Source organism: Dipodomys merriami, unplaced genomic scaffold, assembly GCF_024711535.1.
Source record: "Dipodomys merriami isolate MVZ:Mamm:240054 unplaced genomic scaffold, mDipMer1.0.p SCAF_6, whole genome shotgun sequence".
NCBI lineage: Eukaryota > Metazoa > Chordata > Mammalia > Rodentia > Heteromyidae > Dipodomys > Dipodomys merriami.
The window spans coordinates 13,726,659-13,751,326 of record NW_027206179.1 but is presented as its reverse complement, the minus strand read 5'-3'; the positions used below and the strand labels follow the sequence as shown (position 1 = coordinate 13,751,326).

Sequence of the window (24,668 nt, the reverse complement as noted above, 5' to 3'; positions counted from 1 at the left end):
CGCCCTATCTCCTTCCTGCCTCCATCCTCCATCCCAGCCCCAGCCCACGTCCTCACCAGCCCAGAACCGGAGTCACATGTGGAGGCCTGAGTGTGCTTGCACCTCCGCCTTCTGTGCGCCCCCCACACACTGGTGGCCAGTGCAGCCATGGACAGGGTTGAGCTGTGGGTTGAGCTCCAGACAGCCAGGCAGGAAGGAGCAAGGCAGGTCCTGAGAGAAGCCGAGGTGGAGGAGGCCGGACTTCAGTGCTCTCCCCCTACCCACCCCATTTACCACTCTCCCATGGAAGAAGTGCAAATGAAAATGATCTAAGGAATGCAAAGCTTACACGTTTATTAGCAGCCGGGGCAGCAGCCATTCTTTTAATGCTCTTGTGGCCACACTAGCAACAAATTCATATAAAAGCTTAATTTTTATACAAATAGTTTTATTACAAATTTGAATTCTTACGAAATACACATTTAAAGAAATTACATAAAAGGCCTTAGTAGTCTTTTTGGTTTTTTTTTTTTCCTTAAGCAACGTTTTGGAGAGTTTTAGTGAAATGTCATTTCAAGCATGGTGGTTGGACTCTGCCCTGTGCCCTCCATCTGCTCCCAGAGACACAGCCCAGAGCCTCGGAGTGGCCTCGTGTATTCGTGTGTGGAAATGCGGGTATTTTGGTTCACCAGAGCTGCTTTTCAAGTCTGGAGGCAACATGAGGAGCCTAATGGAGGCCTGTAAGGTTGTTCTGAGGTCAAGTCATTCAGTTTGTGGTTAGCGTTGAAACCCTGAAAATACTTAATACAGAATAAAAACAGTAAGCACGATGGACACATCTCATCGCCATAGACACCGTTGTCAGCAGGCCGGGCCGGCTGTGGACACATCACTTTGGTTTGGAAATGAACGAGGAAGGCTGCCCTGTCCGCTTGGCTTCCTAGTGCTCCAAACAAGGGGGAGGGACACAATCTGAAAAAGGACTCTCTCGGGAAGCTCTAGGTAACTGTGGAACTCACTAGAACTTGTCCTGCCTGATTGCTGACATCTATATAAATTACTAATATATATATATATATATATATTTAATTTCTGACTACATGTGGACCATCGCTGCTCCACAGGCACCAGGCTAGCTACAGAAGCGGCAGTGGAGAGACGGAACTCTAGGTGTGGGAATGGGAAGGGATGGTAGCTAAGTCTGGGATTCCATTTGGAGGTCTGAGGAAGCCATTTTTACACGGCTCTTCCTTGGATACACTGAGAGACCCGGGTGGTGAAGCACTAGACAGGGATAGAAACAGACATTCCTACAGGGGTGGAGGACTCATCTGTGGGACACAGGCAGACGGTGGTAGCCAAGCTGTACGAAAGGCACCGCCCACCCCTAGCACCTTTGGTTTCTGATGGAGTTCTCAGCTCACACATCAGTGCACCGCATTGTACAACGTTATGTATATTTTATTTCATCAAAAGTGCCATTTGGTATGCCACTATGGGAAGCTTATCATTGTTGGGGTTTTTTTCCCTGTTGTTGTTTTTTTTTTCCTTCAGCAAGTAGAGGCCAATGAAGCGGGGTGTGTTAGTCACGCAAATTCCTAGAAGGCACTTTATGGTTTCATACTGGACAGTGAGGTACACAGGATAGACATCTGGGATTCACTGCTGTTACAGATGGAAAGAGGAGGAGGAGGAGGAGGAGGAAGGGGTAGCACCATGTTGCGACGCAGCGCAGAGCTGGCGGCATTATGTTCTCCTCATGCACACTTGGCAGCGGCTGACGTGGGTTCGCAGCTCCCCGGCCTTCAAGGTGGATGGCGTGGGCTTCCTAGGGGGGGAGGGGGGTGGCAACAGAGTCAACCGCTAACACCACCACCTCACGGCCCATGTACCGCCCCCCCACCCCACCCCATGATGACAACCACGGACTGCCACCTCCCCGCACCTGGGGCCAGTACCCCAGGGTCTGGAGCAGGGCTCCACGCCACACAGGGCACCAGGGACGCCATTCCCATGTCCAGGCTGTGCAACCTGAGGGCTTGAGCCGGTCAGAGCACAGCTGAGGTCTGCTTTGTTAGGCATTTGAATGTGCTAGAAGCCCAGGAAATGGCCTCTTTCCTTCCCCAGTTCTTTAATCCGTGAAAGAATTAAGACTGGTCAGCTCAGGGTTGCCCTGACGAATCATCTGGGGCACCGCACGATGTAAAAAACACAACGCCACCTTGGAGGTGGTACGAAGACGTCCGTGAGACTCTGCCTGGGAGGGCGTTACAGTCCCAGCGCCCTCTGCAGGAGGGGCATTGCCACTTACTTGAACATCTCACTTCTCTCAATGGTGGCGAGCCAAAAGCTGTAGGCGTTGGCGTAGTAATTGCAGGTCCCACGGCCGTGGCATTCGATGAACGGCGCGCTTCTAAACTCTTCCAGACAGGACCCGGGGGATGCCAAGGCTTGGCCAGAGCCTTCAGCACCAGCACTGGTGTGCTGTGGGGATGGACAGACACACACACACACACACACACACACACACACACACACACACACACACACACACACACGCTCTGTGAGTCGAACATTCCCTCTCCAAAGACCAGCCAAGGCCCATTGTCCCACATGGGATGCCCCGGGCACACCCTCTGTGACTATGCCCCCAACACCTCTGTGGTCCACTGGCCCTGCTGCCACACCAGGCATGAAGCACTGTACACAGACCAGAGAGGGGGCGTTGGCAGCCCCTCCACCAGCGGGGGGGCTTGGGGATGAGGGAGAAGCCACCCGGTGGAAAGCAGTCCAGAGGCCCATATTCACCCAAGGCCCGGCCTGGCCGTCCCCCGGGGCATGGATAGAGAATGCCCCCCCCCCCCAGGGACGCTCAATGGGTAGACGGCTCACACCAGGGTTGGCACAAGCAGTGTAACCCTTACCCTACCAGCGCAGAACTGGTGTTCATTCCAGCGTCTCCTTGCAAAGAGGGGACATCTGCCACCACCCTGCGCCCTCCCTCCCTGACACCCTGTTAATAAAACCCATGTCCTTCATAGCTCTTCCCTTCTCTTTTCTGGGGGCTTTTGGCAGGAGGGGCTAGGTAGGCTGCTGGCTCTGAGCTGAGGGCAGCAGGGCTTTGATATCCACAGGGGCATGGCCAAAAGAGCACGAGCTGACCGCAGACCCTGCAGTGCCCAGCACAGCCAGCCAGGCAGGGAGGAGCACCCCAAAAACGTGATCAGAGAACCCAGCCCCCCCCCCAAAGCTTGACTGGGGCACAGTGAACACCAGCACTCACCATCACGAAGGAATAGCCGATCCACAGCGAGGACCACCCGTTGGGGCACGGTGGGATCTGGATGGTCTGACTGTGCACGGCCATCACCATGGCCGGCGCCTCACACACCGCACACCTGCCGGGAGGGGGCAGCGGTCAGCAGGGAGGACAGCACAGGACTGGCTGACCACAGGGACACCCATTCATCCACAGTCTTCTGGCTGAACTCTGACCCGGAAGAACATGCACCCATGCCCAACCCAGGCTGAGCCTCCCCTGGGCCGTACAAGCCCGTCTCAGTATTAAAACAGTCCCAACAGGTGTTATTTCCCATGGTCCCGCAGGAGAGGAAGCGCCTTTGCTCTGAGGCTGGCCAGAGGCACCGGGCTGCGGCTGACTTGTGACTTGTGCTGTCTCCTTGCATGCTTCAGGGACTCCCAGGTTTTTATCAGTCCACAGTCTCTCTCTCTCTGTCTCTCTCTGTCTCTCTCTGTCTCTCACTCCTGGTATCGAGCAGTTGTGCCATGCTAGGGACAGTCTTCCCAGCAGGAACGCGATCGGTGTCTGTGGTGGACGATGTCTGTCCTCATGCTCTCCCTGCTCCATCTCCCTCCCCCCTCTTCCCCAGAGCACCTGCTCAGGATCCAAGGCCAATGCAAGTTCAGAGCAGGCAAGGGCCCGCTCGGCCCAGCGCACAACTGCTCCCCAACTAAAAACCCTGCAGTGTTCTAAGGCTTGCCCTGATACGGGAGCCTGCATGGGCGTGGGTGCTGTGCTTCGAAGATGATAAACACCAGCGGCAAAATAATTACACCCGATTCACAAAGTGAACCATGTTAGCCGTGCTGCTGAATGAGTACAAATGGTGTTAATAATTACGGCCGGGTGTGTGCATCTCCTGCCTGAGAATGGAAGCGGGTGGGAGACATGATTAGTCATCCTGTCTTGTGTGTGTGTGTGTGTGTGTGTGTGTGTGTGTGTGTGTGTGTGTGTGTGTGTGTGTGTGTGTGTGTGTGTGTGTGTGCCCATGCACGCACGCACAGGTGTACATGTGTGATTTCCTACTTGACTCACACAAATGCGGATGAATTAAAAGGTTCAGTTAAACATTAGTCACTGAGCTGGGGCTTGTCTAGTCACTGCCATCTGCCTCTCAGACTCGAGAAGCAGAATGGCTGAGGGAAGGGCTATATTTCCCAGGCTGCCATAAGGCTGAGGAAGTGGGTGGCCAGGCATGGGTGGGCCTGCCTTTGTAAGGGTGGCCGAGGGCATGGCGACCCCATGGCGGGCACCTCAGACATGGCACCCCAGAAAGGAGGAGCAAGCGTTTAGCATGGAGAAGGAGGGGGCAGGGCGGGCCAGGGCCTCTTCAACCCGAGGCGGCCACACTCTCCAGGTTCTGTCTGAAGACACTAAGGCCACACCTAGTGTCAAAGCCTGGGTTGGGGCCTGGGCTCTCCTCACACTCAGACCCTGGTCTCCACTCTGGGGATTACACAATCATGGATTTATGACTGGCCTGCAGAAAGCCAGAGAAAGCACTCGGGAAGCTGTGCTTTCCATCAGGACAGAGTGGAGGCTGTTCCCTTCCTGCGAAGGGTTCCTGTTTGTTTCCAGGCCTTCCCAGGGAGAGGGGAAGGTTTGAGTGTCCAGATGCTGTTGGAAACCCTGTTACAGTCAGCTCAGAAAACTGTACCGTGTGACCCAGTGTGACATGGTGAGACACAGTGCAACACAGTGCACAGGACCTGAGGGGCCCTGGACGTGACCCAGGGCCCTTCAGGCTGTGCCTGTTGCTATGGGCCTCTGACGGACATGGAAAGCCCTGCCACATAGAGTCCCAGGGGATGGAATCCACTGAGAATCTTGCTTGGCCTCAGAAGCAGGTTGTGCTCAGGGAAACGCGTGCTTAAGGCACAGTCTGGACCCGACGCGGGGCATCATCACCCATGCCAGGGTTCCCAACATTCCCAACTGAGTCAAGGCCAAGGCCAATGCTCTTATCAGAGCCAATGGGAAACATAAATGAGCATGTTCTACCTGTCGTCCCAGGGAAGCTAGAAGAGAAAACAGCAAGGGGTTAGTTCTCTCCCTGTGCCCAACGCCTGGACAACAGTGAAGCTCTGGAAAGCAGCAAATGATATTCTCCAGTGTGTGACCCACAAAACAAGTTTTTTGATAGCTTTAAACAGAAAAAATCAAAGAGCCAGTGGCTCAAGCCTGCAATCTCCGTCACCTGGGAGGCAGCTCTCTGGAGAATGGCGATCTGAGGCTAGTTTAGGCAAAAAGCTCTTGACTAGGCACGTGACTAGGCACGGTGGTGAGTGACTGTCATCCCAGCTAGGGGAAGGGGGGGGGGGGCTGGAAACACAGATAGGAAGAACAGGACCCAGGTCCAGCCAGATGTGAAGTAAGACCCTAGCTTAAAAATCACAAATGTGGAAAGAGATAGCAGAATGGCTCAAACAGTTAAATGCCTGCCTAGCACACGTGACGCCCTGAGTTCAAACTTCAGCGCCACATATGCACACACATAACCAAGAAAGCTGGCAAGAGATGTAACACGAGGACACAGGGCCCCATGAGACAGCCCTGTCGGGCACACACCATGCCGCCGTGTTCCCCGGAGATGGAAATGCCCTGGAGGGGGGGGGTGGACAGGGGGCGGCTGTGGGGGCCGGGTCTCCGCTGGCCCTCACGTGCATGTGGTGGCACTTGCCTCTCTCCAGGGAAGGCAGAGAGCCAGACTCCTCCTCAGGCCGGTTGCTAAGGGAGCCTTCCCTGGCTTCTCTTCTTTCTTACCCTTTCTTCTGTGGTGTCAAAGTAGAGTGGGGAGATAGCCCCTGTCAAATGCATTTGTTCACTGGCCGCTTGTTACAGCTAGACACCCAACGCTTAATTAGAAAAAGACAGAGGCAGGGCACGCGTATGTGTCTCCAGAGACGTGCACCTGGCACCAGTTCTGCGAGGGGCTAACCCTGGGAATTGCTCAATGGGAACCAGGCATTCTTGCTGAGAGAATGTCAGCCCACGGGGGTGAAAACTGGTGGGACTAGGAGAATGTGTGACAGACCTTACTTCTGCCTATTTGTGGAATGTGGTTAAGGTTTTTATGTATAAAATCAACGTACATAACTCTGTGCATAAAGCATGGATTCACACAAAATAATAACCAGATAAGACCGAATCATGCCTATGGTATTTCAATTACATGGCCACCACCTCACAACCGCTGGGACAGCTTCTATCTAAAGCAAAAGCAGACACCAGCCAGGGTGGATGAGGACGTTAAGAATCCGGACTCCAGGCACCGCTGGTGCTGTGTTGGGATGTGGCCATGATGGAGAACAGCGGGAAGTTTCTCAAAAAATTGAAAATCATATTCCCATGGGCTTTGGCAAATCCGCTTCTGGATATATACCTAAAAGAGCTAAAAGCAAGACCCTGGAGTGGACAGCAGACAAGACACAGAAGCAAGCCAGATCTGCACTGGCAGATGCGTGAACGAAGACTATAGCCACACAGCGAGGTATTACTTGGTCTTTAAAAAGGAAGGAAAGCCAGGTATAGCAGCATGTTCCTGTAATCCTAGCTACTTGAGAGGTTGAGATCTGAGGATTGCAGTTTGAAACCAAGATTGGCAGAAAAGTTGGACACTCTGATCTCCAATGGACCACCAAAAAACCAGAAGTGGAACTGTGGCTAAAATGGTAGAGCACTAGCCTTGAGGAAAAGAGCTCTAGAAATAACACCCAGGCCCTGAGTTCAAGTCTCAGAATTGGCACACACACAAAAAAAAGGAGATTCTGATACACATGAATGACCCACAAGGGATGTGACTCGGGGTGAAATAAAGCCACTCAGCAAAGGACAAAGGGCAAATGTCATAGCGTTCCAGTTTTGTGAGGCCTCAGGGGTCAAATTCAGAGACAGAAAGCAGAATAGTGGGCGCTGGATGAGGGGAGGAAGCTCAGGTTTAGTGGGTGCTGACAGCAAGGGTGCTCAGTGTTTAGTGAGCACAGTCTCGTTTTGGTAAGACCAACTAAAGGATGGTATGGCACAATGTGCTGCTGACTGGGGCACTCTGGCGTGGTAAGATGGTACATGTTGTAAGAAAGCATGGGATTACACCGTCATTAAAAATAATTCACTTTTCAAAAGGTCATGGGAGCAGGCATGGCCTTGCAGGAGGCCATTGCTTTTCCTTGGAGGAAGCGTGCTTAACGGCGGGGAATAAGCCAGGCTCTGACGGGTGGGAGCTGGCAGGATCCCGTCCTCCCCCCACCCCATTGTGCTCACCAGGCCCGCCTCACCTGCTGATGAACGGCCGGATGCCGTCCCCAGTGATGGGCGCCATGGACATGGGCATGGGCTCGGGGGTGGACAGCCAGTAGGAGTAGTCGTTCCGCGAGGCAAAGTTGCACACGTTATTGATGTTACAGAACAGGAAGGGCATGGTGCTGAACTTGCGCAGGCAGCTGCCAGCCGTGCCTGTGTGGGACAGACGTCGTGCGTGCCCTCAACCACTGGGACAGACGCTGTGAGCACTGTCAACCACTGGGGACAGACACTCAACCACTGGGGACAGACATTCAACCACTGGGACAGATGCCGTGAGCACCCTCAACCACTGGGGACAGACATCATGCACACCGTCAACCACTGGGGACAGACTGACCCACCCATCATCCAGGTACACCTTACTCATGCCATTAAACTGGAGATTGGAACGATTCCTTCTTATTAGAAAGAATTGGCCGTGTAGATGACATGAATGTAGATGAGCAGGGCGTAAATGCAAAGCAATCAGGAAAAAATGGCGAGTGTAAAGAATGATGTAGGACAAATTTGGTAAAGGGAAATGAACCCAGATCACCAGAAGGGAGAAACCTTTCCTACTGGACCTCTGGAAAGACTTCACATCCAGATGACCGGTATGGTACACAGTGGCCCCCACCCTCACTGAAGATGCAGAGGTGCCCTCATACCGCATCTTAGATTTCACCCTTGGCGGGGGACACCCTAACTGCTGTGCACGCACAGAGAGGGGCAGCGGTGGGCTGTGGCGTGGGTAGAGGGGACAGTGGAAGCAGAGTCAGAGGGACAGAGAGGGGCTGCGGGAATTTGGGGCAGAACAGATGTGTATCCAGAAGACCCACAGAGACGCTCCCTTATCTCAAGAGCAGCACTGCCAGCTGTTGAGCATGCACCCCAGGGATCCCTACCCTACCCTGAAACACAAGATCCAACATTTTACTAAGTTCACATGCTCAAGGAATCTGCCCTGGTTCCCAGCTTCCCGCGAGTGCAGTGGGAAGTATCACGGTGGCAGAGGTGAGGTTGGCAAGTTCGGTGGTCAGGATCACCGCCGAGGAGAAGATCAGACGCAGATTCTTACCCAGGTCCTGCCCGTGGGCCCGCTCATTGCCTTGCACGTAGAGCAGCGAGTACCCATGGTAAAGAATCTTGGTTCCAGGAGGACAGGACGGGTCTTCTGTTGTCTGACTGTGTCTGGTCACGAGGAAGCCATGGTCCACAGATGGCGTGCCTGGAGGCCCCATGGATCCCGGCAGCCCGTCGGGCCCTGGGGGCCCGGGAAACCCTCTGGGACCTGAGGACAGAAGGCAAATGGGTACTCCTGGTCAACACCTTCAAATGCATTTTTTCAAAGAGCTGGTAGTAGTTTATACCTCCAGGGTGTATCTGGCCCTTCTACACCACAAAGGAAGTACTTATAAAAGTACACAGCATCCTCCTTCAGACCTCTTCCTTCCTTCCTTTCTTCCTTCCTTCCTTCCTTCCTTCCTTCCTTCCTTCCTTCCTTCCCCTCTCTCTCTCTCTCTCTCTCCCCCGCCTCTCACACTGTACTTGGGTTTAAATTCAGTGTTACCACTTGAGCCATAGCCCCAGCCCCTTTGCTTTAGCTGTTTTAAGTTACGGTCTCATGCTTCTGCCTTGGGCTGGTCTCTGACTGTGATCCATCTTCCTTTTTACCTTCTACATGGCTGAGATCACAGATGGAAGCCACCACAACAGCTATGGGGTTAAGATGGGGTCTTGGTAACTTTTTTCCCAGGCTGGCCTCAAACTGAGATACTCCCAATCTCTACCTTCCCAGTAGCTGGGATTACAGGCACGTTATACCATGCTCAGATAGCTCCTCCTTTGTATACTTCTCAGGATGGCTTTACAGACACAGGGACGGCACTAAGCATGTGTTCAAACATTTGGGTCCGTGAGGAAAGGGACGAGAGGAACATAAACATGAATAAATGAAAATAACCCAGTGGTATGTTTCTGTGTGCGCCGTTCACAGGGAATTCAATGGCTCCTTGAAGTGTGGACATGACGGAACTATGAAAATAGCCTTGCTTCAGGCTGACAGCCTGTGTATGGGGGAGAGGGGTAGAGTGGGGGACACCGGTCCCTCCATCTCCAGGGGCAAAGCTGTACCACACGGCAGTTGGCAGGGACCTACAGAGAGGGGTGCTCCCAGGATGCCCTCATCCTCGGCAGCATCACCGGGGGAGCTCCCCAGGGTAAAAAGAGACACCGTGTCCGTCCCAGGAGACACAGTGGCCCCTAGGCCAACACTGACATGACCATTTGGGGCTTGGCTTCCTTCTACTGGCCGTGGCTAATACAGAACGTTGTCTGTAGCTGTAGCCCTCGTCTCTCTTAGAACACCATGAGGGCCACCACTCCTGGCCCCGCCTCCGGAAAAATGTGCTTGACTAACATGCAAATACACAGAAGACAGTGGCTGGTGCAGCCATGCGCCTCCTTCTAAGACAGAGACTTTCCTTGGAAACTCTCAGGAGTTTTTGTTAGTTCATGTTGCAGTTTTCTCGGTGCCTGAGACTGCTGTTCCTAACCTGAGCTGTTGACAGCTCAAGGGTAATTCGCCAGGAGGCAGGTGCCACCTACCTGGGGGCCCGAAAGGTCCGGTCTCTCCTTTCTGGCCAGGGGCACCGTCGAAGCCAGGGGCGCCAGGGGGCCCGGGAACACCCGCCGAGCCGGTCACACCTGTGGTAGAGGAGAAAGACTTGGTGATCAGGCCCTGAGTTATCTGTTCCTCTTTCTTCCCTTCTTGAATGTCCTTTTGGTGTGTAGGGGACAAGCCCAAGGCCTTCCTCATAGGTGACCGGGCTTACCCAGATGCGTGCACTCTGCACGAACCCCCTCCCCACACACCCTCTGAGTGGGGTGCTCTGGGAGCTCCCCCAACTTGCTCAGGGCTCCTGCTGGGCTGCTTGGTGGATGGGTGTGGAGAAGGCCGGGCGAGGGAGGCAGAGACCCGACAGCCTGTCCCTGCCGTGCTTGGGTGTGGCGGTGTCTATGTGGCAGGACGGCAGAGCGGCCTCACACCTGTGTGTGTGAGTGGCTGGCACTGAGCGTCTCACGATGCCACCTGGTGCCTCCTTCACCCCTCTCCCCACCATGAGCAACCCCTGAAACAGGAATGGCCTGGCTCCACACAGACCATCTGGGGCGGGTGTGTGGGGACACGGGAGTGCAGAGCCCACCGAGGGACCCCAGCTGCTCAGGGAGCAGGGAGGCAGAGCCCGCAGGGCGCTTCCCATGCCCTTCCTGCTGCTTGGGGTGGGGCTCTGCTACACATGGCTTGTGCCGTTTGCACCGAAGGTGGACATGTTGGGTTGCGGGTTCTAATGTTCCTGGGTGGACTTCTTTTTAGGGGGCAGGGAGGAGTGGGGAGGGGTCCTCTCAGAAACTTTGCTTACTTCTGATGTACACGCAGGAAAGCCGCACTCAAGTGTGTATCTATGCTCCAATCCTAAGCAAGTAGGCCAGAGGAAGTCCCACCCCCCCAGGGGAAGTCCCACCCCCTACCCATGCCCCTGCACACCCCAAGGTTCCTCACCTTGCTGCCCTTTAGGGCCTGGGGGTCCCTGGAGCCCTTTCAGGCCTGGGGGCCCCTCAGGACCGGGGAGCCCTGGCTCTCCCTTGAGGACATCATACGGACCAGGGGGGCCCGGGGGGCCAGGAAGACCTGTGGGGGTGAAAAGGGGGTGATCAGGTTCCCATCAACAAGCCGGGGTGAGTCCACATGTCCGTGCCTTTCCAAAGCAAGGCCATTGTGACGGCAGCAGGAGGAGCTCCTCACAGCACACACGTGCCGTTGGACTGTGGAACTGGGGCTCGAAGTTAGAGCCTTGTACTTGCTGGCCTCCCCTCTGCCACATTCCTACCCGTTCAACTGTTCTTCTTACATCTTTCTTACTTAACGCCCTACGTGCTTGAACCTGGAGATGCTGGATCACCAGTGTGGACCATCCACTCCATGGTGGGACCGTGAGCCACCACCAGCCCTTCCCAAACACTGCCCACGAGACACAGCGTGCCCCACCACCGGAGGCAACCACTTCTAGCTCAGAGATCCAGTCTGGGCTATCACCTTAGCTGAGCTCTGCCTCATGGCAGCCACTGTCCCAACTTTCCAGTGGTGAGTGAACTCGGTTCTGCATGAGTATCGTATATTGATGCAGTCTGAAGGACACCTCACCCTCCTCTCCTCCTAACACTCCTATTCCCTTCCTCCTCCCAGCCATGTTCTCCACCTCTTTCCCCAACATTCACCTCTTAGTACCTTTGGCTCTTCATCCTGTAGCCTAGAACATAGCTTTGAAGACTAAAGTAGCCCCTAGAAATATGGTCTGTTGGGCAGGAGGTAATGGGCGAAGGACAACTATTCTCTTCCAGGATTATTTTGGTTTTTGGGACCCCCAATCCCCAATACCAACCCCTGTGGTAAATCTACTGATGTCTGGCCAGAACTTGTGCAGTTTCCTGTTGTAACTTCCACAGGCTGCCTGTGGCGGATGGGAAGGCCTGCAACGGGCTGGGTCTGGAGCTGGTGTTATGCCAGCCACCCTTCTCCTTCCCCTCAACTCTCCAAGTGACAAATCGGACTTTGAAGAGACGTTGCTGGCTAGAAATGTCAAGGATAGGTTTCTAAGGTGCTTAAAAAAAATTCCAACCAGCTGGGTGCTACTAGATTTCCAGTCATTTCCCATGATTCTGTGTGCTCAGTGGCTTTTGTATCTCCCCAGAGCAGCGGGGAAGACCTGGAGGTTAACAAGTTCTCCTACCTTTGGAGCCGGGTATGCCTTGATCTCCCTGGTCTCCCTTCAGTCCTTGGAGGCCGGGAAGACCTTTCTGACCTAGGCAGAAGGAGACATTGCCTTTGTACAGCGTCTGATAACATGCAAACATTTGTACATGTGTTTACATGCACATTCACATCTATGCACGCACATGCATGGGCACGTGTACACAGGCACAGGTACACACTCACCCAGGCGCATGTCTGCATGGACCTGCATACATATATACAGACACAATGTATGGATGCTTACATTGTGTCCATATGTATGCATACACATATAGTCATGTACACATATATTCATGTGTACATGCATGTACTTCTGTACATCGAACTCAGATTTGATGAACCCAGAAGGCAGACTGCTCCAATCAAGCAGCGAATGACAAGATGGTCACATGGAGAGAGGCAGGTGTCATAGTTCATGGTCACCATCTATCCCACAAAGACACCAGACTGCGTGCTTCCCGTATGTATCTGATTTAGCCCTAAAAATTTTAGCACTTGGAAGTCAGTAGGAACCAATAAGTGCTCATTTAACATATTAGGAAATTAATGAATAGCGAAGTCCATGACTTCTTGTTGAGATAAAAATGACTGGTATGACTCCCCTATGACCCAGCAATCCCACTTTTGGGCATTTACCCAAATGTTTACAAACAAGACCACACTAAAGCTACCAGCACAACAATGTTGCAGCATTATTTACCATAGCTAAGATATGGAACCAACCCAGATGCCCCTCAGTAGATGAATGGATCAAGAAAATGTGGTATATATACACAATGGAATTCTATGCCTCCATCAGAAAGAATGACATTGCCCCATTTGTTAGGAAATGGAAAAACTTGGAAAAAATTATATTAAGTGAAGTAAGCCAGACCCAAAGAAACATAGGTCCCATGGTTTCCCTTATTTGCAATATCTAGTATATGTATGAGTCAAGCGGAAAAGGTCAGATAATGTGATGTCAGGAAAATGAACCCTTAGATATGTATATTAATGTTTTTTTTCTTTCATGCATGTGTTTCTAATGCATTTATAAGATTATCTCTTTGTTGCTTTGTATGTCCCTCCCCCACAGTATAACCCCTGCTTTCACTATATTTGATGTCAGTATAACTTGTGGAGGAGATGGGGAAAAACCAGTTGTTTAAGGATACAGGTGGACCTGTTGCAACAATGAGAAGTACAAGTTGTCATGTCCAAAACGAGCTTTACAACGTCGGTGCGGGGGGGGGGGGGGGGGGGGGCGGGGAGGGGGGAGAAGGAGAAGGATTGGGATTGGGGGGGAGGGGGGAAGCTGGGAAGGGATGTGAAGGGTAAACCAAAGGAGGAGGCTGCAATGCTTGGTAAGAAATGTATGCATTATCCTGCCCATGTAATTGTAACCCCTCTGTACAGTATGTTCACAAATAAAATTAAATTAAATTTAAAAAAATGACTGGTATGGGGGTCCTGATTCTTACCAACAAAACCAGAACGCCCCACACAGCCACTCAAGGGATGATGCAAGTGGGCTGCCACATGGGAAGGACATTGTTAATTTGCAGACCCCAGGGTCTCAGAACTGGGGGCCTGTGGTCCAGAGGCCCTTCCAGCCGCTGCCCTGTGGTATACGGCCATAGGACCGTCATTTCCAGTCTTACCTTGGAATCCTGGAACTCCTGGTGGACCCATATCTCCCTTCGAGCCTGTGATTCCCGGAGAGCCACCGATGCCCTACATGGGACATGTAGAGAGAGCGTAAGCCAGGGATAGCTTGGGACACAGATGAAAAGTCTCTCAGGTAACCTGGGAGGAGGAATGCTGAGAAATCCCCGCCACGCCCAGCAAAGCTGATCTGTAAGTCGACTGTACCTGAGGTTCACTAAACAAGCTCACAGGAACATTGAACTTCCTGTGTGCCTACCTCAGAAGCCAGGAAAGTTCAGCCCTGCTTTCTCCTGCCTGCCCATCACATGCTAAACTCCACAAGAGCAGGCAGATGCTCACGGCACCATGAACAGAACCAGAGCACCACAGACGCTTCTCACAGAAACACACCCAGCCAAAGCACCAGACGCCCATTTAGGAAAATTTCCCCAAAATGCTCAAGCACAGTGACTTGAAATTAGCTTCATGTCTTATCTAAAATCTGGTTTTAATTATAGAAAAAGATTTTAAACCACTCAGACTATTTTCTTTTATAATATAGCAAAATGCATGTTTTAAGGAACATCTACTCACTTATTTTCTGTTTCAGTATAGTTGACCTTTGTTCTAGGCATATACAGTGTTTTATTATTTCTGGCATAGACATCTTTGCCTTACTTTGTTTTTTTAAAAGTACCACGACTTTAAACAACATGTACAAATGTGTTTAAAAACACATAGAGATGAATAGAGACATAGACACTGATTGCACTGGAAGTGGGGAGTATATTTCTGGGTTTACTAAGGAAGAAAATCAGGAATGCATGAATAATCAACAAATTACATCACTGGGATATTGTAATATAGCAACAGAGCCTAAAACAGATTATGGTACATACCCAGTGTGTAAGGAGGACAGGGAATGGGCTAGTAATGATCGCTACCCCTTCCCCCCATGGCCAAACTCAGTTTTTCTGTATCTGACCAAGGAAACACCCCACATACTCTTCCCCACCTCTACTCCTGAGGAACTGTGGGAGGGGAGGGGGAAGACAATGGACACTCGGAATGGAGCCCATGTCATTCCTGCATTAGGCGAAGAGGTTGCCTTCCCGGGCCCAAACGCCCTGGACTCAGACTCTTTCCAATGTGTTTTTGGGCAGTGAGGAGACAGAGAAGTGGAGACAGACTGACCCACTGACAGAGAATGACTCTCTGGGAACACATCATGGTGGCATAGCTGAGAATCACACCAGGGATCATCAGCATACCTTAGAGGCACTACAGGAGGCCAACAGTAAATAACCACACACACACACACACACACACACACACACACACACACACACACACACACACACACACACACACACACGGTCACTATCACACCCTGAGCTGTCCTCCCTCTCAAGGTCACATCCATTGACACCTGCAGTCTTTCAGCCCCCCTCACAGACGGGTGCTGAGCTGCAGCTATTCTTTATAGAACAACCCTGGATTGTTTAACAAAATTGCAAGTACATTGTGCATAGCTGCAGATTTGCAAACTGAGAGCTTGGGCAATGGATTACGGTTTGGGGCAGTGGGGTGCTTCTCAATGGCTCCCGGAAGAAATGTCACAATAGTGTCTCTGGTACCAGTGAAGAGAAGGCACTGAATTAGGGACCAGAGATTATCACACATGGGGACACACACACACACACACACACACACACACACACACACACACACACACACACACACACACACGACAATCTTGTGACCACAAGGGCCTCCTTAACAAAGGAATCTCTATAGCCCATCACTCACCGGCATGCCCTGGAAGCCTGGGTCTCCCTTGGGCCCGGGGGCACCGGGTGTTCCTGGCCAGCCTGGGTTCCCCTTGTCACCTTTTAGCCCATCGAGCCCGGGCAGCCCTGGAGGCCCCATGGGTCCCGGAAGCCCTAATGGGAAGAGTTAAGGTTGATTAAGGCAGGTAGGTGCTGTTCAGTATATGTGCCATTCCGCCATCACTCTGTCCTTATTGCCACCCAGTGGACCTGGCTGTAACTCCACCATGAGCCCCAGGGAGGGAGGCAAGGAGGCAAGGAAGGAAGGAAGGAAGGAAGGAAGGAAGGAAGGAAGGAAGGAAGGAAGGAAGGAAGGAAGGAAGGAAGGAAGGAAGGAAGGAAGGAAGGAAGGAAGGAGAAAGACAGAGTGGGAGGGGAAGGGAGGGAGGGAGGGAAGGAAGGAGTGGGAGAAGGAGGGCAGAGGGAAGGAGGGGGAAAGAAAGGAGTCACATGCATCACCAGAGTCTCAACACCCAGAATGCCCTATGAGGGGAGTGTCTGGAGCCCCAGTGCCATCACAGCAAAAGGGGTCAAAGCAGAAGGGGCTAGGACATCGTGCTGATTAAAACACCACCAGATGGCTTAGCTACCAAATCTTTCTCATTAATTTAGCTCTTTGCATCTTCTTATTTAAATTCCTTGACAGAAAGGACACTAGAAAGACCTTGACCAAAAACACAGTTTCGAGCTGTGATCAACTCCACAAACTTCTAGATGAAACCCTCCAATGAGAATCATTATTACTGAACTATTCCCACCCTACCCCATCCCAAGCTCTGACGCTTGGCTGAAATGCCCTTACCTGGCAGGCCCGGCTGTCCCTGAGGTCCGCGGTCTCCTTTGGGCCCCTCCACAGGGCGGCCAGGGGTCCCAGGCAAGCCTGGCTGTCCTTGAGGCCCAGGAGGACCCATGAATCCTTGCTCTCCTTTGGATCCAGGAATTCCTGGACTGCCAGCTAATCCGGGGAAGCCCACTTCACCCTTGGAACCTAAACAATGAAAACAGTTTGAGCTGCAGTGACAAAGAGCTGCAGTCTCTGAGGGGCAGGGTTGATGGTAATACGCTTCCCAAACCCCGGTACCCCACAAACACCAGGAGCAAAACCAATACACTAGGTGCCTTCCAGAGCCTGGCTGAGAAGGAAAACCCAGTGTGTGCAACTGCAAAGGCAGCATCTGATGGCCAAGGCACTGACATAGACGTATGGAAGTCTGCCGGCCATCACACTGATGAAATGAGGGGCCCGGCCCATCACCGAGTGAAAGAATAGAACAGCTGCTCTACCATGCAGAGGAACACAATGCAATGATCAGAAGCCATGGGTTCTAACCAACGAGATACCCTGCAAACTGGTCATGCCACGGGAAGAAGTCAGACCGAAAGAATACAAACTGTTGGACTGCATGCAGATAAACCTGCAGGAGATGCAAACTAACCCACAGCTCAAGAAATCAGCAGGGCAGCTGCCTGGGGAATGGGATGCAGAGGGAGAATCAGGACAGAAGTGGAGTAAAAGATATGACACTTTCCTCAATGCAAAGTCTCCATGGGTATACATGTGCCAAAACGTATCCCAGGGCACACTTTACATGTGCATTTTATTGTGAAAGAAAAAATAAGCAAGTGCTTACAGGAAAAGAACTCTCCATATTTACTTTTAAACATCTGTAAAAATATGGAAGGTATTTGTCATGTACCACATAGCCTTTTGTTCTATAGACTAGTGTAACAGCAGGAGTCTTATAGGGTCCTTGCTACCTCAGGACTCAGTACCTTCGGTCCACATGTAGCCCCTGCCTTTGTAACAGGCATAGACCATTCCCTACCCTCCTGTCACAGAACGCAGCAGCCTGGGTGGTGGCAGCAGAATGAAAAAAAACCAAATTGGGGAAAGGGTACCTTTGTCTCCTTTGGCCCCCGGGAAACCTGGGAATCCTCTTCCGGGTAGACCTATGAAACACAAGGAAATTAGTTCAGAGTGACTGGGGAGCAAAATTCTATTACTGTACTTCTTATAAGACACATTGTCCTGAGACTGGGTATTTATAAGTGAGGATTTTTCCTGAGTAACTTTTAGCTCAGATCCATGAAGGCCTTCAGTAGAAATAATCTGCACTAATGAGTGATCCAAGGGACCTGACTGTCCCGAGAGCACAAGAGCAGGAGTTAAACACCTTCCAATTATTAAATACCACCAAGTTCTGTTACAGACAACAACTAGCACTGTTAGTGCGAGGTTGAGCTTCCATGAAGGCTTTGTCATAAATACCCTCTAAGTGTTTTCTGGGAGTAACTGTTATCAAGAAGGCCCTTCCCCTCTGCCCGTCAGCTCTGAGTGGGGGACTGACAGACAACCACCCCTGTAATGGCTGCTGGCCAGTTGTTTGCATGGGAGCCAGATCACTGAGGATGCTCCAGAAGCTGCAAAAATGACCACTATCACCTTGGCCATACATCATGGGCCTAAGTCTCTAGTCCAGACAGCCAGAGCCAGCCTGGGACAGTAGCACGCTGAGCAAGACCAGCCCAATGGATGAGCTCCGGAGGACCCAGAAGCCCTTCTACCCTGACCCACACAGGGAAGTACTTTCCCCATCTGGCCCAGCAGGAAGTCTGAAATGGTCCCTCATTTGCATGAAGGACCCTGCTGATTGGTGAAAGAGCTGTTCATTTGAGTGAAGACCTGCCATAACTGGTGCAAACACCTTGTCTACCTCCCCTTCCTGGGTATCTCAGTAAGTAGGTTGCTCATCCCATATTTTTTGAGCCAGCTGGGAGACACAGCCCAGTGCTGCCCCCTGGTGTTGCAAGACTCAACCCAATACAAGGCTTCTTGTGAGCAGTCTTTTCCTGCCCGCTTTTGATTTTTATCATTAGTTGACCAGGCTGAGCTGGTGACATAAAGAGGAGATAGCAGCAGTGGCAGCAGTAGAGACAAGAGAACAGCTGGAAAGTTTCAGAGTGGCCAGGACAGAGAGGAGAGGGAGCAGAGTCAGCAGAGACAACAAAGGCTGAAGACTAGAAACCATGTATCCTGGTCATGGGAAAACTTCTAAGGCCAGGCCTTCCGGGTCAGAGGTCCTGGATACCCTCTGCCTGAGAACTGTAACTCCAGCCACTTGTGAGCTGAGGGTACCTGTGCCCAAAGCCTGTAACACTAGGAACTGTAACACTAGCAGTCTCTGCCTGCTGCTGTCTGCTTCGGCTGCTGTCTGACCACTAGAAGCTAAGGATCACAACACCTGCCAAGTGCTTGGGCTGCTATTGGAGCCATAGAGCTGTTAAGTCTGTGGCTTCAAAACCCTGGAGCACTAAGCCCCTACTCTTAGGGCTTAGAGCAGGTTTCTAGGTCCACCTGTCCACCACTAGATCTGGAACACTCAAAGCATAGGACTGTGAGCACTGGTAGAGATTCTCCTCACCTACCTACAACTTCCACCCAGGGAGATCTAGGAGCCCTAACCATCCACCCAGGGACAGTAAGGGACCCAAACCATCCACTCCTAACCATGGAGTTATAACACTACTACTGGTGAAATGAACAGTAGTGTCTCTCAATGGAGAGAGAGAGAGAGAGAGAGAGAGAGAGAGAGAGAGAGAGAGAGAGAGAGAGAGAGAGAGAGAGAGAGAGAGAGAGAGAGAGAGAGATTGAGAGCTGAGAGTCAGAGAGATTGGGGGCAGCAGATATTGGAAAGCCAGGGATGTGAGCTGTGAGCTGTGAGCTGTGAGCTGGAGGGGAAATCCAAATGGGGGAGGGGGGACTTTATGAATTATTTTAATAGAAAAAAATCAATGTGTACACATAAATAAAAGGCATATAGCATGAAAAACTGAACTAAGAAACACCATCACCAGCAAGATGGCCACCTCTCACTATCTTGGACCCATCTTGCCCGCCTCTGGGTAACCTGCTTCCAACATTCACCATTCTCTGGCCTGAGTACTTCTGTGTGTGTGTGTTTATCCTTGGGCTCTTTGATCAAGTTGCAGCTCTATACTAGAGCAAAGGAGCAGATTCTCCAAGGAAGAAAATGCTGGCAGAGAAAATAGTCTTGTGTTTTGTCCTAGCAAGTGAAAGGGGACTGGCAGAGGAGACATTCCACAGGCAGCAAGAGCTGTCTGTGTCTCCTGGACTCCCCAGGGGATATTTCCAGAGCAGGTGTCCATGTGTGCAGTACCTGACTGTCCCCTTCCCTTCCCAGCCCAGCCCCTGTCCACCAGCATGCCTCTGTCTGCTCGGCTCTGTTCTCTCTGCATGGTTGCGAGGCTTGGTGATTGACCATGCCCTGTTGGCAGGACGTACCTGGCTCACCCTTCTCCCCTGCAGAGCCTGGGATTCCATCACTGCCAGGCTCTCCTTTCTGGCCAGCTGGACCTGTGGGACCAGGAGTCCCAGGGAGACCTGAGAGAGAAATCCCATACCGTCATTCATGAACCTCCAGGTGAAATGGCTCCTTTTAAATTGTGATCTCCCACCCCACCCCCATCTCACCCCCCCCACTCTTGTATAGGTCTAGTGTCCTTGAGTCATTCAGACCCCTTCCAGAAGGAACCCTCCTCCCTCCCTGCTGCTAGAAGCACCATGAGCCCCAAACCTCACAGGCTGGTGAGAACGGAGAGGATGACTCAACTCCAAGCTCACTATAGGAAACAGCCTGGAGACTCTGGTGCCAGTCCCTAACTAGTGATGAGAATCCTGAAAGACCCCGCAAACCCCCCTCACCCCCCAAAGCTCAGATCGCTGGTCTGAAAAGCGGAGGACAAGGCCACAGGTGCACCAGGCTGGCAGCAGCACCCTTGGGCTCCCTGGAGGCTGAGGCCCCATCCCCCCTCCCTCTCTGCACTCCAGGGCAGTCTACCTGCTTCTCCTTTGACACCAGGGATGCCATCTAATCCTGGCAGGCCTTTGTCTCCTTTCTCACCGGGCAATCCAGGACTTCCTAAAGAAAAACACAAAGCCAGAAGACCTGTAAGTCTGAGTTTTCCTTGTCCTGAGTCACTGCTCAGGAGGAGGCCTCAGTTTACCTACCTGGATAGCCAATGCTCCCTGGCAACCCCTTGGGGCCAGGAGACCCCGGCATTCCTGGGATTCCTGTGCTGCCCTTCTGGCCCTTCTCTCCAGGGCTCCCCGGGAAGCCCGCCAGCCCTGGGTCTCCCTGTGGGAAGAATTGGCTGTGTTTAACTGCATCTGCTCCTGGTCACCGGGATACATTTTGGTGCAGTAAATACTGCATGCCAGAATGCTATTGCCAGATTTCCCACTGTGTCAAAAGCCTGTTTCTGAGCAGAGGCAGAACTGAGAGACAAAAGAGCCATGGTCTCCCTTCTTCTTGCCAAATTCTTGCCCACCCCCTCCCTCTCTCTCCTTCAGTGGTGGCTGGCCGCCCTCACCTCGCGCGGAGCCTGGAAACACTTCTTCAAGGGCAGGGGGAGGTCTCTTATAACAAATGAGGGGGGAACTATGATTCCGTGCTGTTGTTCATTGAACATACTGCTTCATAAATGGCCCCAGAGGCATTTCAAAGGAGAACTTCATGAGATCATGAGGGTGGCTTCTTACCTTATCGCCAGGCCGCCCCGGAAGACCGATGCCAGGCAGACCGGCCTGCCCTTTCTCCCCTTTGGCTCCTTTCTCTCCAGGTATGCCAGGAATGCCCTGTGGGCCTGGGATGCCAGGCACACCCTTCTCTCCAGGTGTTCCTATCAACACAAACCATCGGAAGGTGAAGGGGGGGAGGTGAAGGAGGAGTCTCCCACAGCTTGCCAAGCACCAAGCAACAAAACGTGAACCCCTTCCCTTACAAACATCAGCAAATGACCTCACTGGCTGCCCTGCAAATCCTGCCAGACACCCTAGCCGACATTCCCCTGGCTTTAAAGAGTTGTATGTTTTTATCTAATTAATGAAGAATTCAGGGGAGGGGGGCATGAAGGAGTAGAAAGAGCATGTCCAAGCAAGCTTTATCGTGCCAATGCCAGACCTATGGACAGGCAACCATAACCAGCAGCCGAGACCTTTCTACCTTAAATGCGGCGGTCAGAGTATCTTGCAGATACACTGGAGGAGACAGGAAAGCAGGCCTCCTGGCATGGCTGTCCCCTCTTAGTGCCATCTGAGAAATACTGTCACCCAGACCTGCCCAGGCTAGTGTCAGAGCTCTCCCTTCTCCCTCATCCCTCCTCTTTCTGGCTCTCCCACCAGCACAGGCAGCCAGGTGGGAAGGTTGGAGCATGGAGGAAGATTCCTCTGAACTAAATGAAGGACTCCATGGGGTGAGCTGCTTGTGCAGCCAGACCTGAGTAGGGAGCCAGACACCCCCAAGAGAGACACCACTCAGGGGCGGGTTGCTGGGAGATACTCCATTGTTGATCATGTTTTACTCTGTGACTCCATGAGAGCCTTGTTTTCTAAAGCCATGGTCACGGTCACCCAAACGCCATCCATCCCCAGACAGGAGTCATCCAGCATGGAGGATGTGCATCCACGCTACAGATGCGACCTCTGAGGGGAAGAGGAGGTTCTGCAGGCCTGTCGCCACCTCCATACCCACGGGCACATGTGTTGTGACGGCTCCAGCTCTGACTCCAGCTTACCAGGCAAGCCCATTCCACCGACCGATCCTTTGGGACCAGGAAGTCCTGGGGCCCCTGGGGTACCGCTTATTCCTGGGTCACCTTTAGGTCCTGGAATGATAAGGCAGACATCTGGTGGGTTAAGTGTCTATGACAAGGACGGGGTGGTATGCTTCGGAGCCTGGGGTCTGGCCACAGGAGCCACTTGATGTCCACCTACCTGGCTGACCAGGATGCCCGGCCTGCCCATCTTTCCCAGGTACCCCTGGGGTTCCTGGATCTCCTCGGGAGCCTTTATCGCCAGTGGGTCCAATTTGTCCTATGTATCACAGAAAATAAAAGTCAATGCAGATCCATGTGGGCTTGGCAGGCTCCTTACTTCAGACACACGGAGAAGCAAATGACCCAGGCTGGCACATCAGTGAAGGCGTTTCCCCCACATACCTTTCTCTCCTTGGTCTCCCTTCTCTCCCTTCATGCTGCCCATATCCACTTTATCCATGGACCCTGGTTTTCCAGGAAGCCCGATATCCCCCTTATCGCCTTTGAAGCCAGGGTCTCCCCTGGGTCCCGAGGAGCCGGGGAAGCCGTGGTCTCCTGAGAAGGAAAAAGAATTGCCTGATGAGACCCAGCCCACCTCCTGCATGTGCTCACACTCTTCCTGGATCGAAAAGGGGAAAATGAGAAAGTATCCAAGGCAGACATGAGGAAGTGAGTATCTCATCCCAGGTACTGGGCAGCCACACCGTTTTTAAAACATAGTCACCTATGATTCAATTCATAAATAAAATATTCAACACTTCATTAGCAGTTCAATTAGTAGTGATTTTATGTTTGTTTGTGTGTGGGGTCAGTACTGGGGCTTGAACTCAGAGCCTGAGTGCTCTTTCTTGGCTTTTTCACTCAAGGCTAGCAGTCTACCATTTGAGCCACACCTCCACTTCCAGCTTTTTGCTGGTTAATTGGAGATAAGTCTCATGGACTTTGCCACCCAAGCTGGATTGGAACAGCTATCCTCAGATCCTGAGTAGCTAGGACTACAGGCGCGAGGCACCGGCAGCTGAATTTTATTACTAGTTTAGATCATTTATACTTCTTTCTTCTCACTCTGCTTTGAGTGCCACACAAAAATCACAAAGCAGCAATTTTCCTGACACGCTAAACAAATTTCCTTTCTTAGTCTTACTCTCAAAGCCAGTTTACAGAAACTATTTTGGACTCATTTAGATCAGAGAAAACAAAAGTCAGGATTGGACCTGTGGTCCAATCACCGATACTTTGAATTTGTGGACTCAGATCTTGTGTCCTCCCGTGACAGACTGTCCACTATCTCTCATGGCCCACCCACTGGCTGCTAAGCAATCAGCACACAGCTTTTGTCTCCATGCTCTTTGTCCCCCCAGAGCAAAGCCTCCCCATCGGCCCCTTGCTGGACTCTGAGCCTCTCTCCTCTATAGTAATGAGAGAAATGTCCCAGACACCAGAGAAAGTGACACAAGATGGTTTGGTGCTTGTCAGCTCACCTACCTTTTTCACCAGGTAATCCGGGGACACCTGCAGGTCCCGGTGAGCCTGGCTGCCCGGGGGTCCCCATGACGCCCATTTCTCCCTTGGAACCTGTGACCAAAAAGAAGGGCTGTGAATATTTCTCACAGTGGGCCAAACAGAGGGCAAACGTTATGGGAGCATGGTAAGGCCCAGCTCCTCACCACCAGCCAAGGGGGGGGGGGGTCAGATCACACAACTCTTACCTGGGAAGCCCGGAACACCGGGTGTCCCCTGCTGTCCGGGGGGGCCAGGGAGCCCTGTCTGTCCAGTCAGGCCAGGAAGACCCTGAGCCCCTTTATCTCCTTTAGGACCAGGCATGTCCAGTCCCGGGAATCCGGGAAAACCCTTCTCTCCTTTGACTCCAGGAGGACCTGAGGTGTGGGCGAAGGATGAAGGCCTTTCAGAAGAATGTATGGTGGACAGCAGGCTTGGCTGTGTTCAGTGATTGCATTCAGAAGGAAGCACATGAACACCCCAGCACTGGTAGCGTGTCAGGGCAGCAGTGTTGGAAGCCACGGGGACAATCAGTGGATAAATAGAGACTCCCACCCCTTTGTGCCGTCAGTAGACCCAGCACTCTAGGCTCTCTGGCCACAGGCCCATTTTCCCTGCATGTTCCACCCTCTTCTCTGAGACTCTGCTGCCATCCTAGAATTATTGTTATTAACATAAAAGCTGCCAAGCCACGGACTTGACTAGTTAAATCCCAACAACTTTC

General features: G+C 52.2%; 1 protein-coding gene across 1 annotated transcript in view; it reads right to left on the bottom strand.

Moving 5' to 3' along the window:
* Positions 1-309: 309 nt before the first annotated feature.
* Col4a1 (collagen type IV alpha 1 chain) overlaps positions 310-24,668 on the bottom strand; it is a 128,401-nt gene continuing 104,042 nt past the window's right edge. Inside the window, exons 32-52 of the mRNA XM_070002626.1 lie at positions 24,154-24,321; positions 23,930-24,019; positions 22,847-22,999; positions 22,623-22,721; positions 22,424-22,513; positions 21,390-21,529; positions 20,859-20,985; positions 20,689-20,769; positions 20,133-20,231; positions 17,729-17,779; positions 16,632-16,817; positions 15,810-15,943; positions 14,015-14,087; positions 12,352-12,423; positions 11,124-11,252; positions 10,169-10,267; positions 8,640-8,852; positions 7,555-7,732; positions 3,263-3,377; positions 2,291-2,463; positions 310-1,807 (exon numbers count right to left, since the gene is read on the bottom strand). Coding sequence (XP_069858727.1) covers positions 1,726-1,807; positions 2,291-2,463; positions 3,263-3,377; positions 7,555-7,732; positions 8,640-8,852; positions 10,169-10,267; positions 11,124-11,252; positions 12,352-12,423; positions 14,015-14,087; positions 15,810-15,943; positions 16,632-16,817; positions 17,729-17,779; positions 20,133-20,231; positions 20,689-20,769; positions 20,859-20,985; positions 21,390-21,529; positions 22,424-22,513; positions 22,623-22,721; positions 22,847-22,999; positions 23,930-24,019; positions 24,154-24,321 — 2,552 coding nt within the window. The 3' untranslated portion in view covers positions 310-1,725. The remainder of the gene's footprint in view (positions 1,808-2,290; positions 2,464-3,262; positions 3,378-7,554; positions 7,733-8,639; positions 8,853-10,168; positions 10,268-11,123; positions 11,253-12,351; positions 12,424-14,014; positions 14,088-15,809; positions 15,944-16,631; positions 16,818-17,728; positions 17,780-20,132; positions 20,232-20,688; positions 20,770-20,858; positions 20,986-21,389; positions 21,530-22,423; positions 22,514-22,622; positions 22,722-22,846; positions 23,000-23,929; positions 24,020-24,153; positions 24,322-24,668) is intronic.